At 44.8% G+C, this 12,335-nt stretch overlaps 1 protein-coding gene across 1 annotated transcript in view; it reads right to left on the reverse strand.

The window, feature by feature from the left end:
* The window catches only part of RAPGEF5 (Rap guanine nucleotide exchange factor 5), a 223,467-nt gene that overhangs the window by 19,663 nt on the left and 191,469 nt on the right, over positions 1-12,335 (reverse strand). Inside the window, exons 18-21 of the mRNA XM_080818603.1 lie at positions 12,119-12,216; positions 8,620-8,742; positions 6,585-6,763; positions 1,131-1,221 (exon numbers count right to left, since the gene is read on the reverse strand). Of these exons, the coding sequence (XP_080674729.1) occupies positions 1,131-1,221; positions 6,585-6,763; positions 8,620-8,742; positions 12,119-12,216 (491 nt within the window). The remainder of the gene's footprint in view (positions 1-1,130; positions 1,222-6,584; positions 6,764-8,619; positions 8,743-12,118; positions 12,217-12,335) is intronic.

The raw sequence follows: 12,335 nt of genomic DNA on the forward strand, positions 1-12,335 counted from the left end.
GGCACTCCTCTAAGGAGCACTGACCCCGACCCTCAGGTCACCACCGTGCTTCCCAGGGGAGAATGGCCCCCGATGCAAAGAAAGTGAAACACTAGCACACTGCTCGGAGCCCTGTGCTGACATCTCACATCAGAAAAAAGAGTGTTGGCCTGTCTTGCAGGAGTGAGAATAGGGAACCATGGAGAGAATGGAGTAGTGACCGGAAGTGAGGCTGAGGGGACTGGAGAGAAGCTAAGGAGAACACGTGAGCCACGCGCAGGTCAGTGCAGGCTTGATGGTGAAAGAGCAGGGCTGAGGGAGAGAAATGGTACATGCAGTGAGGCAGCCAGTCAACAGGAACAGAGAGAGACAAACAGAAGCCCAAAGAAAGAAGGTGATGGGGCCAGGGCAAGGGCCAGAGCCCTCTTTCCTGTGTCTGGCCACACTCAGGGATGCCCCAGTTTCAGCTCCTCCCACATAGGCCCTTAGAGTCCGTGTCCCAGAACTTGAGTTGACTTGCGTGGGCCTCTCCATCTGAGAAGGCAGGCAGCTTTCCCCAAGCAACAGGGACACAGGCAGAGCCCAGACTGGGGAGCGGTTGAAACTTAACACTCTGTGGGCCTTCTTTAAAATAAAGAATACAAAACTACTGTACTTCTGCAACTTTTGCAGAGATATACATCATCCACATGAACACATTGCTGGGGGGTTGGGGGGGCCTGCAAGAGAGAGGCCTGGAAGCTTACATCCATTAGCATCTCAGCAAATCTGCTTCTGGACACATGTCACCACTTCCGGAAGGACCAGCATGGGACTGGAACCACACAACCATGGCAGCAAAGCAAAAAACTAGCTGTGGAGCATTTTACAATTTTTATCTCCTTCATATATATGTATTCTCTGTATGAAAACATGTATTTCATGTATTGGATTTTATATAAATAATAGAGCCATTCTGAAGACCATTTGATTAAAACAGCCCAACCTGACACATGGATTTTTAACTTTTTTCTTTCCTAGTAGTACTTACCTCATTTAAGCAATCCAAATACATTTATTTTGAAGAACAGCCTTTCGCTGGAACATTTCCCATTCAGTTTTCTTTATCCCTAACCCCCGCTCCCCTTTCCACGTAGACCCCCAAGGCTCACCTCCCAGGTCTGCGACAACCGGCTCACAGAAGCAGTGTTGAGACCCATCACGATAGCAAAGAAAGAATTCAGATTTCTCTGGGCTTTGCAGCTATGGAAGAAAGAAAGCACAAGGTACTTGGAGCAACATCCTTTTGCCAGATGACTGCAAAAGATAAAGATGCAAAGGCTCTCCTAGGCCACAGAGTTCAACGTCCAGGGTGGCATGGGACTCCAAGGCCAATACACACCGAATGCCCTTGTGTGTGTGTGGCAGGGGTGCTTGGCGGTGTCCCCTCTGCTGCTCCTCACCAGGTGACAGATTCCAAACACTCCAGCTCATTTTTCCCTCTAGGAAAAGATCTGTGCTCCGACACCCTCTGGACACCTCAAAAGATTCCGCCCTTTAAAAAAATCTATTTTGGGGGCACCTAGGTGGCTCAGTCAGTTAAGCATCTGCCTTTGGCTCAGGTCATGATCCCGGGGTCCTGGGATCGAGTCCCGTATCGGGCTCCCTGCTCAGTGGGGAGCCTGCTTCTCTCTCTGCCTCTGCCTACCGCTCCCCCTGCTTGTGCTCTCTCTCTCTCTCTGACAAATAAATAAATAAAATATTTTAAAAAAATTAATAAAAAATCTATTTTGGATCATGCATCTACAATTTCAACCGAAAACTCTTGAATTCATGTTTCTTTTTATACAGCATACTCTTTTTAAAATAAAGATTTTATTTATTTATTTGGGGGAGAGAGAGAGAGAATGAGAAGGGGGAGGGTCAGAGGGAGAAGCAGACTCGTGCTGAGCAGGGAGCCCCTTATGTGGGACTTGATCCTGGGACTCCAGGATCATGACCTGAGCTGAAGGCACTTATCCAACTGACCCACCCAGGCGCCCTAGCATACTCCTACTATAACAGCTCTCTTGTCCCATCTCTCTGTACCCAGGATGGTGTCATTACGCTTTGACAGACAAGCCCCTCTCCCCTCACTGGTTCAAGCTCCCCCTCCCTCGACATTCAGATGCATTTTCTTCACTATCCACCATACAGACACTGTCCTATGGATCTGTGTAAAATATGGCATGTGTTGTGGGGATCCCGTCCCACGTTTCTCATTTAGAGGAGAAAGTACGAAATAAAATGCAAAATAAAATCACATTGAGCTCCATTCACTCTGTGAGATTATCTGCTCTGCATTACGTCAGTCATGCCCTTCAATCTAATCGGTCAAAAGTCCACTGGTTTTCAAAGCCTGTGGAGGGGGCTTGGCCTCCCAGGTCAGCCAGGGCAGCCTGTGGGTTCCAGACACTCTTTTATCTGCAGTGTTTAAAAGAAAACAAAACAAAACAAAAAAAAAAAAACCAAAAAAAAAACCCACTTCTCCGAGCCAAGTTTTTAAAGTTAAGAAATTCCTCTAACATGATAAATATGAAGTCATATGAAAGTGAGCAACAGTAAGCCAGGGCAGAAAAAGTGCCAGCCTGTGCCAAACGCCCTCTGTCTCACCGCATCCCTACTGGGCTCATGAGGAACTTGGGGCCAGTGGACGTGTTATCCCGAGTCCTGCCTTTTCAGTTATACTGTTAGAGTGTGTATTATGAATTCTCCACGACCATCATAAATGGCTGTACAACTTCATCAAAAACGTTTCATGATTTGTTTACTTATTCCCCTATTGTTAACAGTCAGGGTATTCTCAATTCAATTAAATACAGAAGGCTACAAAGAGTATCTTCGTGCATAAAACTTTTTAACTGGATTTATGGTTCTTTTAATTAAAATTCAGTCATGAATGACATGATTGGTCCAAAGCTATCTTGATGTTAAATGTTCTCGACACATACTGAAAACTGTACCCCGAAATGGCGCGGCCTCCCGGTGGCACAGGCTGTAGGGGAAAGTATCTAGTTCAGAAACAGGAGAATGGATGGGGCTGTTTCCGGGTCACATACACAGTTGGCTGTGCCTGGCAGGTCCTCCCTACACGGCTGCTCCCTGGGCCAGCCTTGGGGGCTGCACACTGCCCAAGGACAGCTGCGCCTGGGCTCCAGGGCAGACAGGGCTCCGCCAGGGAGCATGTGGCAAGCTCTATTCCCACCAACAGTGGAACGTGCAAAGGCACTGCTGCCTCCACACTGCGGGTCCAAAGCATCTGGGCTAGACCCTGTCCCCCAGGCCCCTCACTGCAGAGCCTCCACGGTCATGGTCTGTGCCCCTCGGAGTCTTCCTTGCCCGGCATCTGGCGCTGCCTGCAGCTTGGGGGTCGGTGAGGGGACCTGAAACTCATTCTAACTGGCCCCTTTATCTGCTTTCTACCAACTTTCTCCTGGTGGAAACTGCTTGGTATGTTTCTCCGGGTCAATGATTTAGAAAATCCACTGTTTTTGTATATTATTGGTGACCAAAGGCATCTATTACCTGGACTCTGCTTCCCTTTCTGTCTCCTCACCCTGCTGGAAGGTTCATACCAGCCAGAACAGACATGAGGCAGCTCTAAGGCTTGGCGTGCTGATGGGAGGTTCCTCTGTGGAGAGGCTCCTGTGGTCGGGGAGAATCATCCTGCCCCTAGGCCACAAGCACCTCTGTGGGAGGTTCTCTCTGACTCCCAGGTCCTCCCACTTACTACAGGACGGAAGCCCCGTGGTCCTGTGATTCTTCACTAGACATTAGGTTCCTCACATCTAGAGGATATATCCATTCATTTTTATATTCTGCCCATCACCCAAATACCCAGTATATAGCAAGCCTTTCGGACAGCATTTGCTGGAGTTGAAAACAAGACTTTTTGGGGATATGGTTTTATTAATATTCATTTTAAAAAGGTTTATTACACCTCTTTTTATTTAGTATCATTTATCTGTCTGGAATCTCAGATAGAATTCTCTTCTTTTTATCTTTAAGCTCCCATAAACAATTTTCCTAACCTGGATCTCTTTTGTAGTCATACTTACAAAAAAAAAAAAAAGCACATATAACTAACGTCTGAACCTATAAAAAGAACAAATGCTTTCTCTAGAAGACAAATTGATAGAGTACAAATACTGGATACCAATCTGGTCTGGAATCCTTTGTTACCAAGGTTCATTCATTCCACGATAAGCACAGACTGACACTGAAACATTCCAGTTTAGCAAACACTCCTTTGTCTGTGTGAGGAAATAAACTCCACTCAATCCACAGAGGTGGGGGGTGGGGAGGGCGAGAAGGAAGGAAACATGAATATGCAAATAGATGCCTTAGGCAGGGGAGACACTTCATGATCATGGAAATTACTGTTTTCCCTTGGTTATTCCTACTAGTGTGATTATGAGGAATTTAACTTTATGTTTCTGTTGGCATTCTACTCCATGGGCTAGGGATAGAGAGACCAGTACAGTAAATAATTCAAGAGCATGGGGCCATATGGAGAAGATGTGAATATATTTCATTTCCCTGAGGATAGATATAATCTTATACTGGAACTAAGCTGTGTGGTGTCATTTTACTCCTTGGGACATTAATGTCCCATTTCTCCAAGTAACTGGCATTTATAAGAAAGCTTTTGATCCAAAAGAGCCTCACCTTTATGAATTTCACAGGCCATTTGGAATGCACTGACCAAATTAAGAAGAAGAAGAAAAAAAAAAGGAATATTCACCATAAAAACTATCCAAGATTTAGGAATATCTGCTGAATCTCTCGCCTTCCATTCCCAGTCACACCAAACACCAGGTTGGGTACTTCTATTATCTCTTGCTAGGTAAACGACATGCCCTGCATCTGGGGGTCTTTTTGCCTGCAGTTCAGTCTATACACTACCTTCCGATCAGCCTTCCTAAGGACAGCTCTGATCCTGACAGTCTCCTGCACAAAAAAGGCAACAAATCCCTAGCTCCTCAATTCAGCCTAAACTCTTTGATCTGAAATGCACCGTCCTTCACAATTTGGTTTTATGTTCCTTTGCAGATCAATCTCCCACCTCTTCTGTACAAAGAACACTCCATTCTGGTGAAAGCAGATGAGGTCCCTTTCCCTGACCATATGCTGCCTGCCTCCTCCTCCAGTGAGGTTCACCTCCACGGACAGTTCGTACTTCCAAACTCTTATCTGTCCAGTTCCCCCCAGAATTCAAATACAGCCTTGAATGCTACGTCCTTCACAAATGTTTTCGCAACCTCCTTTTCCACATCGTTGGCATACGAGCTTATCCCCCTCCAAAGCCCCAGGAGAATTCGATCTCAGAATAAGGTACCCCTCATTCTATTTTGCATGTTAGCCATCTGAGTTATCAAAGTATCCCCTCCAGCAGGTTGCAAACTCCTCAAAGGCATGGATTGGGCATAGGGTCAGTCTGGTTTCCCCATGGAAACCCATGATTCCCTGCAAGGATCCGTACAAGTAATGAGTGATTATTCATAGTTTCCTGAACGTGTTACCCTGATGCACACTCTAAAACTGTTTGACGTAGAAACTACTTGGGAAGACAAAGGAGAAATAAAATGGGTAATAGTAGGAACTGGGAAAGATTCTGATTCTTGCTGCCTGCTTCCGTTGGGAGGCTGTCCCAAGAGCCCTCTCAGGATACTAATCTGGCATTCTAAGGGAAGCTCTCAGCAAGTTACTAAAATGTCATTCAACTAACCTTTACTGAGTCACTGCTATTTAAGTTCTGCGTCAGGCGTATCAGGTACAATGTTTGATTAGTAATGGCCCCTGTCCTCTGGAGGCTAACACAGGCAAGGGAAGGGATTCTATATAAACAGAGAAGTTTAATAAACGTAATAAAAGAAAAAGTTAAAAGGGAATAAGCATGTGTGTGAGGGAGCATGGGGTAGGAAGTAGTTAACCCTGCATCCGAAAGTCAGAGAGGGCTTCAAGAAGGAAGCAACTTTTGACCTCAGTCTTAAAGAAGGACAGCAACCTGCAAGGTGGAAGTGGTCATTTCGGCAGAGCCAGCAATGCCGTGTGCAGGCCTGGAGGACGGTGTGCCCGGGACAGACAGCCGTTAGGAGAGGCTACGACATGGAGCGCGCCCAGCAGGCGAGGCTCCGAGGTCAGGTAGGACCAGCCAGGGCAGGGCCTGCAGAGGAGTTTGCAAAGTCCACACAGTGGGCATCAAGCCGCCAAGAACAGGATCCTAGAATGCACCCAATTTGCAAGGATTCTCCCCCCTCACGTCATCTTCCCAGTTTTCCCTGCCTGCTGTAGCTCCCCAGGCACACGATAGGTCAGCTTCGGGACGGAGCATGTGTGTGCTGGCTGCTCACTCTTTCCGCAGCACAGAGCAGAGGGCCCGAGTCTGGTATTGACACTGACTGCAAAGTGTAAGCCCTTCACACGCAAAGACATAAATATTCCAGAACAGACCTTTTCAATCATTTGGTCACTTCACTCTGTATTTTACTTTTACCTCCCAACCCCTCTTATCATCACAAAGGGGAAAAAAATGGGCTCTCTCAAGGAGACCAGAAGAACTGCACTAGTCACCATCGGAAACTCACTGCGCAGCGATTTTGATGAATTTTTTCAGCAGCTGAACTCGCTTGGCCAGCTGGCTGCAGAGCAGGACCTCCGTGGCCACCCAGAGCTGGACTTCATTGCATCTCTGCAGGAGAAGGCTGAGGTTCGCCGTGTGCTCCCCACTGCCTTGTCGGCCAAACGTGAAGTAGATCAGCTCTTGCTGCAGGAAGATAGGCGCACATCATTTATTTTAGTGAGACAAGCTGATACAAAAGTCAGTCATGGTTAAGAGCTGCCTCAGGTGGCCACTCTCATCATGTGTCATGAGAACATAACAATAGATCCAACTGGAAGCAATGAAGGGTTAGAGACGCCTTGTGAAATAACGTTCACTTAGAATCCTCACAAAAAATGTTATTTTTAGAATGTGCAGATGACACAGTTTTACATGAAACTCTAAGAAGTTCTGAAGTTTAAATCACAGGCTGAATCAAATCCAAACTTCCTGAACTTGGTGTACTGGCAAAAGTAAGTGGAAATGATTGTCACTAGTACAGGTAGGTTCTCTCCACGAGGGTTCTCTGATTGTAGAGTGAATCAGGATCACCTGGAGGCCTGTTACAGCAGCTCTCTGGGCCCCAGCCCCTGAATTTTCTCCTTCAATAGGTCTGCGGTGGGACCCCAAACCTGTGTCTATAACAAGCCCCCAGGTGGTGCTGCTGATGTTAGTCTGGGTACCCACTCTTTGAGAACCATGGATAAAAGACAGAGTAAAATCATGAATAGAAAGACAGTGAGATCAGGGAAAGGTCCAAAACTTACAAAATGGAGCAAGACCAGCCACTCTTTATCCAGACTGGTCATATGCAGAGCAACAGAAGGGATGTGTTTTTAAATGAAGGGGTGTGTGCACTTCACAGGAGGGGCCCCCCGCTCCCCTGAGAAAGCAGTACAAGCAGTGACACTGCCTGCTCCAGTCACATCTCGTAAGACGCACATCATTTAGCTCGAAGGAATTCACTACTTGCTTGGATTTAGATTACAATGTGGGCATTTTTCTGAGGAGGACATTTACAAGACACTCCAAACTGAAAGGAGAACTCAGGCCCCAAGTTGGGCATGAGTTTCTTCAGAAGGAAAGGCTGTTTGTAATGAAAAATGTCACTACATGGCAAAGCAAAGGCAACACACAGTTGCACAGAGCGATCTCATTTTTCATCTCCTGATTCCTGTGAGCCCTTCCACTGGCTACATTTACTCCTTAATTGTCAGTAGCATTTTGCCCCTACTCTATCATTTTATAAATGTTTAAGCTGTCTTCAAAGGGAGGGGTGACGGACATAAAGATTTGAAGTCTATCTCCAAAGTTTCAAGAAAGTACTTTAAGTCTCGCAGCACAGTCTAAATGTATAGAACGTTCTAGAGGAAAAGAATGACTGTATGTGTACGTGCATAAATATAATTCTGTACAAAACCATGAACTTTATAGAAAATAATTAAGTATCAATATCAAAGTTATCAAATGTAAAATGGCTTTTCAATTCCATTAGAGCTTCATAATTATGCAAATACATAAGTATTCAAACATATAAAAATATAGCATTTTTATACTATAGTACACATATGATTATATTAGGAGCACATAAAGCATGATCATGTATTCTGACTTTCCTAGGTTTTTATTGAATGTATTTAAGTCCCCAAATATCTTTTGGGCTATGGCATCCTAAGCAGAACTACAGCACGAGATGATGGATCTTCTTAAAACTGAGTCATGTACAAATACTCTTTTAAAAAAATACAAAGTTAGGGGCTTAGTCATCAGGCATCTGCCTTCAGCTTGGGTCATAATCCTGGGGTCCTGGGATCCAGTCCCGAATCAGGCTCCCTGCTCAGTGGGGAGCCTGCTTCTCCCTCTCCCACTCCCCGGCTTGTGTTCCCTCTCTCACTCTCTCTCTCTGTCAAATAAATAAATAAAATCTCAACTATCTCAACTATGATTTAATCTATTTAAAAAAAAGAAGGCAAAGTTAAAATAGCACTAGCATTTATTTTATCTTTTCACTCCTTACTTACCTCATGAATCGAATTGAAGAGACTCCAATCAAAATTCATTAATTCCAGAGCAAGATCCCAAGTGTTCATTCCCAAAATCCTCATCGACCTTTGCTGTGATTCCTCATTTTCTGTAAATGGGTTCTAAACCAACAGACAGAAGCAAAAGGATCCTCAATAATTCCCAAATGTTTGGCACTGAACTGGCTGACCACAGAAAGCCACTAGAAGCCCAGATTAGGAAAGTAATCTTGTCTGAGTGCACTTAATATTTTTCCTGGTCTGTTCATCTTTGGTGAGTTACAACCAATTTGGGAAACAGCCTTGGAAACGGTAGAATGTGATCAATGATACTTCAGTGAGTTAGCCCGCCCCTCCCCCCACCACACGTGCACGCATCCACAGATCTGATTATAAAACACTGCCCCAGCAGACAGCGTAATGAAAGCGAAAGCCCTGAAATCACTTTGGCTTCTGGTAAGAATTAGTGTGCCAGCAGGTTAGTATAAAAACAAACAAAAGAAATGTCATGGTGCACTTCAATAAAGACAGACATGGTTTTCACAGGAAATACGTTTAACGAGCCTCATCCCAGACACACATTTACAAATTTTATTAAAATGCCTGTGGGAAGTGATAAAAATTTAAATAAGAAATAAAAAATAAAAGTTACTTCATTTATGCCCCATGGTGGATGATTATTTCAAGTATCTGTTGCTTTACCTACACAAAGAGGTACGAGTCTGGTAATGGCACTTCCTTAAATGTCACCAAAACTTTAAATATTTTGTCACTGTTTAATTTATTAAAAATTATCTGGCATCTTTTCAAAATATTTGATATTTTCTAATTAAAGTACAAATTCTCCAGGGGCATCTGGCTGGCTCAGTCAGTAGAGCACATGGTCTGGGATTGTGAGTTTGAGCCCCATGTTGGCTAAGCATTTACTTGAAAAAAAATTCTCCCATTTGAAGGGTTGGATTTGAGTAGTTAATGATATTAAAATTATTAATAACTTGGAGAAAAAAGAATGGGACTTTGCAAAAATCAATTACATGACAGGATGAAGAGATTCCAAATATTAATTCCTCTTTTGTTGTTCTTTTGTTTGTTTTAAATATTTTATTTATTTATTTGACAGAGAGAGACACAGTGAGAGAGGGAACACAAGCAGGGCAAGTGGGAGTGGGAGAAGCAGGCTTCCTGCTGAGCAGGGAACCCAATGCCAGGCTAGATCCCAGGACCCTGGGATCATGACCTGAGCCAAAGGCAGACGCTTAATGACTGAGCCACCCAGGTGCCCCTAATTCCTCTTTCAAAACTGTAAAATTATTAGCACTTCACAAGTTTTACTGTTATGAAAAGGTTTCCTAACTTGAAGAAAAAAACAAAAAAAACAAATGACAAAAGATCTTCCCAGAGCTTCTCCACAGACTTTTTCAGCGCAGGTCAAGTTACAAATTGTCCCTGTAGCCCCGGGTGGGACACAAGGGGGAGCTCCATGAGGGCGGACTGAAATAACGCGTGTGCAAATACTGAGTGGGGCTGGGGGGGAAGGAAAGCTCACGTTTCTTGCGGCCTGATTAGTCTGGAACCAGACAGATGCCACACTACTCTGCAGGCATTCAGTGGGAGAGCCAAGAGCTGGGAGGATGGACATAAATCTCTGCATACTAATTTGGAGATGAAAGGATATTTTCAGTTGGCTTTTTACCCTTCCTGCTTTTTCTCCCTAAATGTACCCCTTGCCCTGGTACTGCCTTCTGGGTACCCAAGGCTGTCTAGGGCCCTCTCCATCAAACACTTTCTTTTTTTCTACCCTTTCATTCAGGGCTCTAACTCCTGCCTTCTGAGAAGAGCAACTCATCTATACGTAAGTGGAATGGGGGCTACTGGCTCCCCACGTTATCTCTCCTGCCCTTACAATATTCCGTTTCAACTGCAATCTTTTGGAGATAAAACGCTGAAAGCTAGGACTCCAACAGGGAATTCTCAGGCAGCATGCAGAGCTGGTGGTAGAAACACTTGAGGACAGGATGGCACCTGGCTCATCCGGGAACATACTTCCGAGCCCCTATGTCCTGCACTAGGACGTTGCTCAGGCCTGCCTTCTGCTCTTCTGGAGCTGATCCTGGTTGGCGGTTGGAGAGCGCACGGGGCGTGCGTAGCAGGGAACTGCAAAGAAGTCTGTGGGTAGCGTGAGGAAGGAGGGCGTGGAAGGCAAGAGTGTGAGTCTCCACCATCACCCAGGAGCTCCAAGGAAGCCAGAGGGTAGATTGTCCTCCTCCCTAGGGAGGGTTAAGGCCAAGCCAGTCTCACTGTCTATTTAAGGAAAGGATGCTGGGTGGTAACAGTTCACTGACGGAATTACGAATTACGTCATGCACAGACACGGGACCTGTGACCTGCTGAAGGACACTCCAAAACAGAGAGGCTGGAGTCAGGCAGGTTTCCCTCTGCTTTGCTCCCTCATCACATACAAATGAAAGGAATGTGCAAGACCTTCTGAGGCCAATAATATTGGAGTCCTAGCACTTCCCCTTCCTTGGCTGCTGGAAGCTACGGTAAAGGACTCTGCCTCTCTGAACTTCACAGGGTCACTGGGAATGTTAAATAAGATACCGTAGGTAAATTACCCAGCACCTAAGTGGTAGTAAGTGCCAAAAGTGACAAAGATTAGTATTCTGGTAGGCTGATACTTGTAGATAATTTTACATAAAATATTTTTATCATAAGCAGTTTTGGTTAACCCATGTGGTATGTACATTCCTCAATTATAAACACAACAGGAGTCACCTAGAAAGAACCATGCCAGTGACGGCTCCATGAAACAGACTAGGACCATGTCTCTAGAGGATACCATCACCATCTGGCAGGACCTGCTATTTACGGATATGGGTCTGAGGCCTGATCCTACCACGCAGAAAGCAACCACAAGGCTGAGGTTTTTAGGAAGGTAATAATGACAAGTCATCTGCTTAGGCGTAAATGTTCTTACATTTAAAATGAAAGTAACTTACAGCACGGGTTCTACATTTCTTCCAACTCTTACTCCTCATCAGCAACCCGTACACCATTGTTATGAGCTGATCTTACACAGGGAAGGCTGATAATTGTCCCTTTCTTCCAGTGAACAGTACAATCAAAGTGTGCCAGAGAGATGGAAACAATACAGAGTCTCTTTCCCCCTAAATTTGCACAGGGTACATTTCTCAGATTGATCGCCTCATATCCACCAAAAAAGAAGGAATGGAATTAAGATTAATGGGGAGGGGGGGGGTCACTTCTCTCACATCCCCTATGTCAGAGGCCCAAGAGAAGCAGGCTCTGACTTAGGAAGGCTTAGGATTCCTCAAGGTGTACCTGTCTTTGATTTGCAAAGGCAGTGTTGCTTGCCAGGTGTATTGCTGGCTAGAGGAGGAAGTAGTTTGATGTGTTTTTCTAACATTCATTATAAAACATACAAAAATATAACTTTAGTCTGCCATCAGTGTTTCAAGTAAAGGCTAAAAGTCCTTACCAAAGTGTCAGCTAGGTCTTTTCGGTAGACATATATCCGACCTGATGCTTCAAGGGATTTGGAGCTGGCCAAGTCATTGGGCTGAAGTTCATGCTTTTCTTTATTAAAAAAAAAAAAAAAAGTAATGAGAAACACGAGAACAGTGGTAGGCATGCACAGTATACCTAAAGAGTGAAAACTGCCAAAGAAAAATATTTAAAAGCAAATAGAATGCAGA

Source organism: Martes martes (assembly GCF_963455335.1).
Source record: "Martes martes genome assembly, chromosome: 11".
In the NCBI taxonomy this organism is placed as follows: Eukaryota; Metazoa; Chordata; class Mammalia; order Carnivora; family Mustelidae; genus Martes; species Martes martes.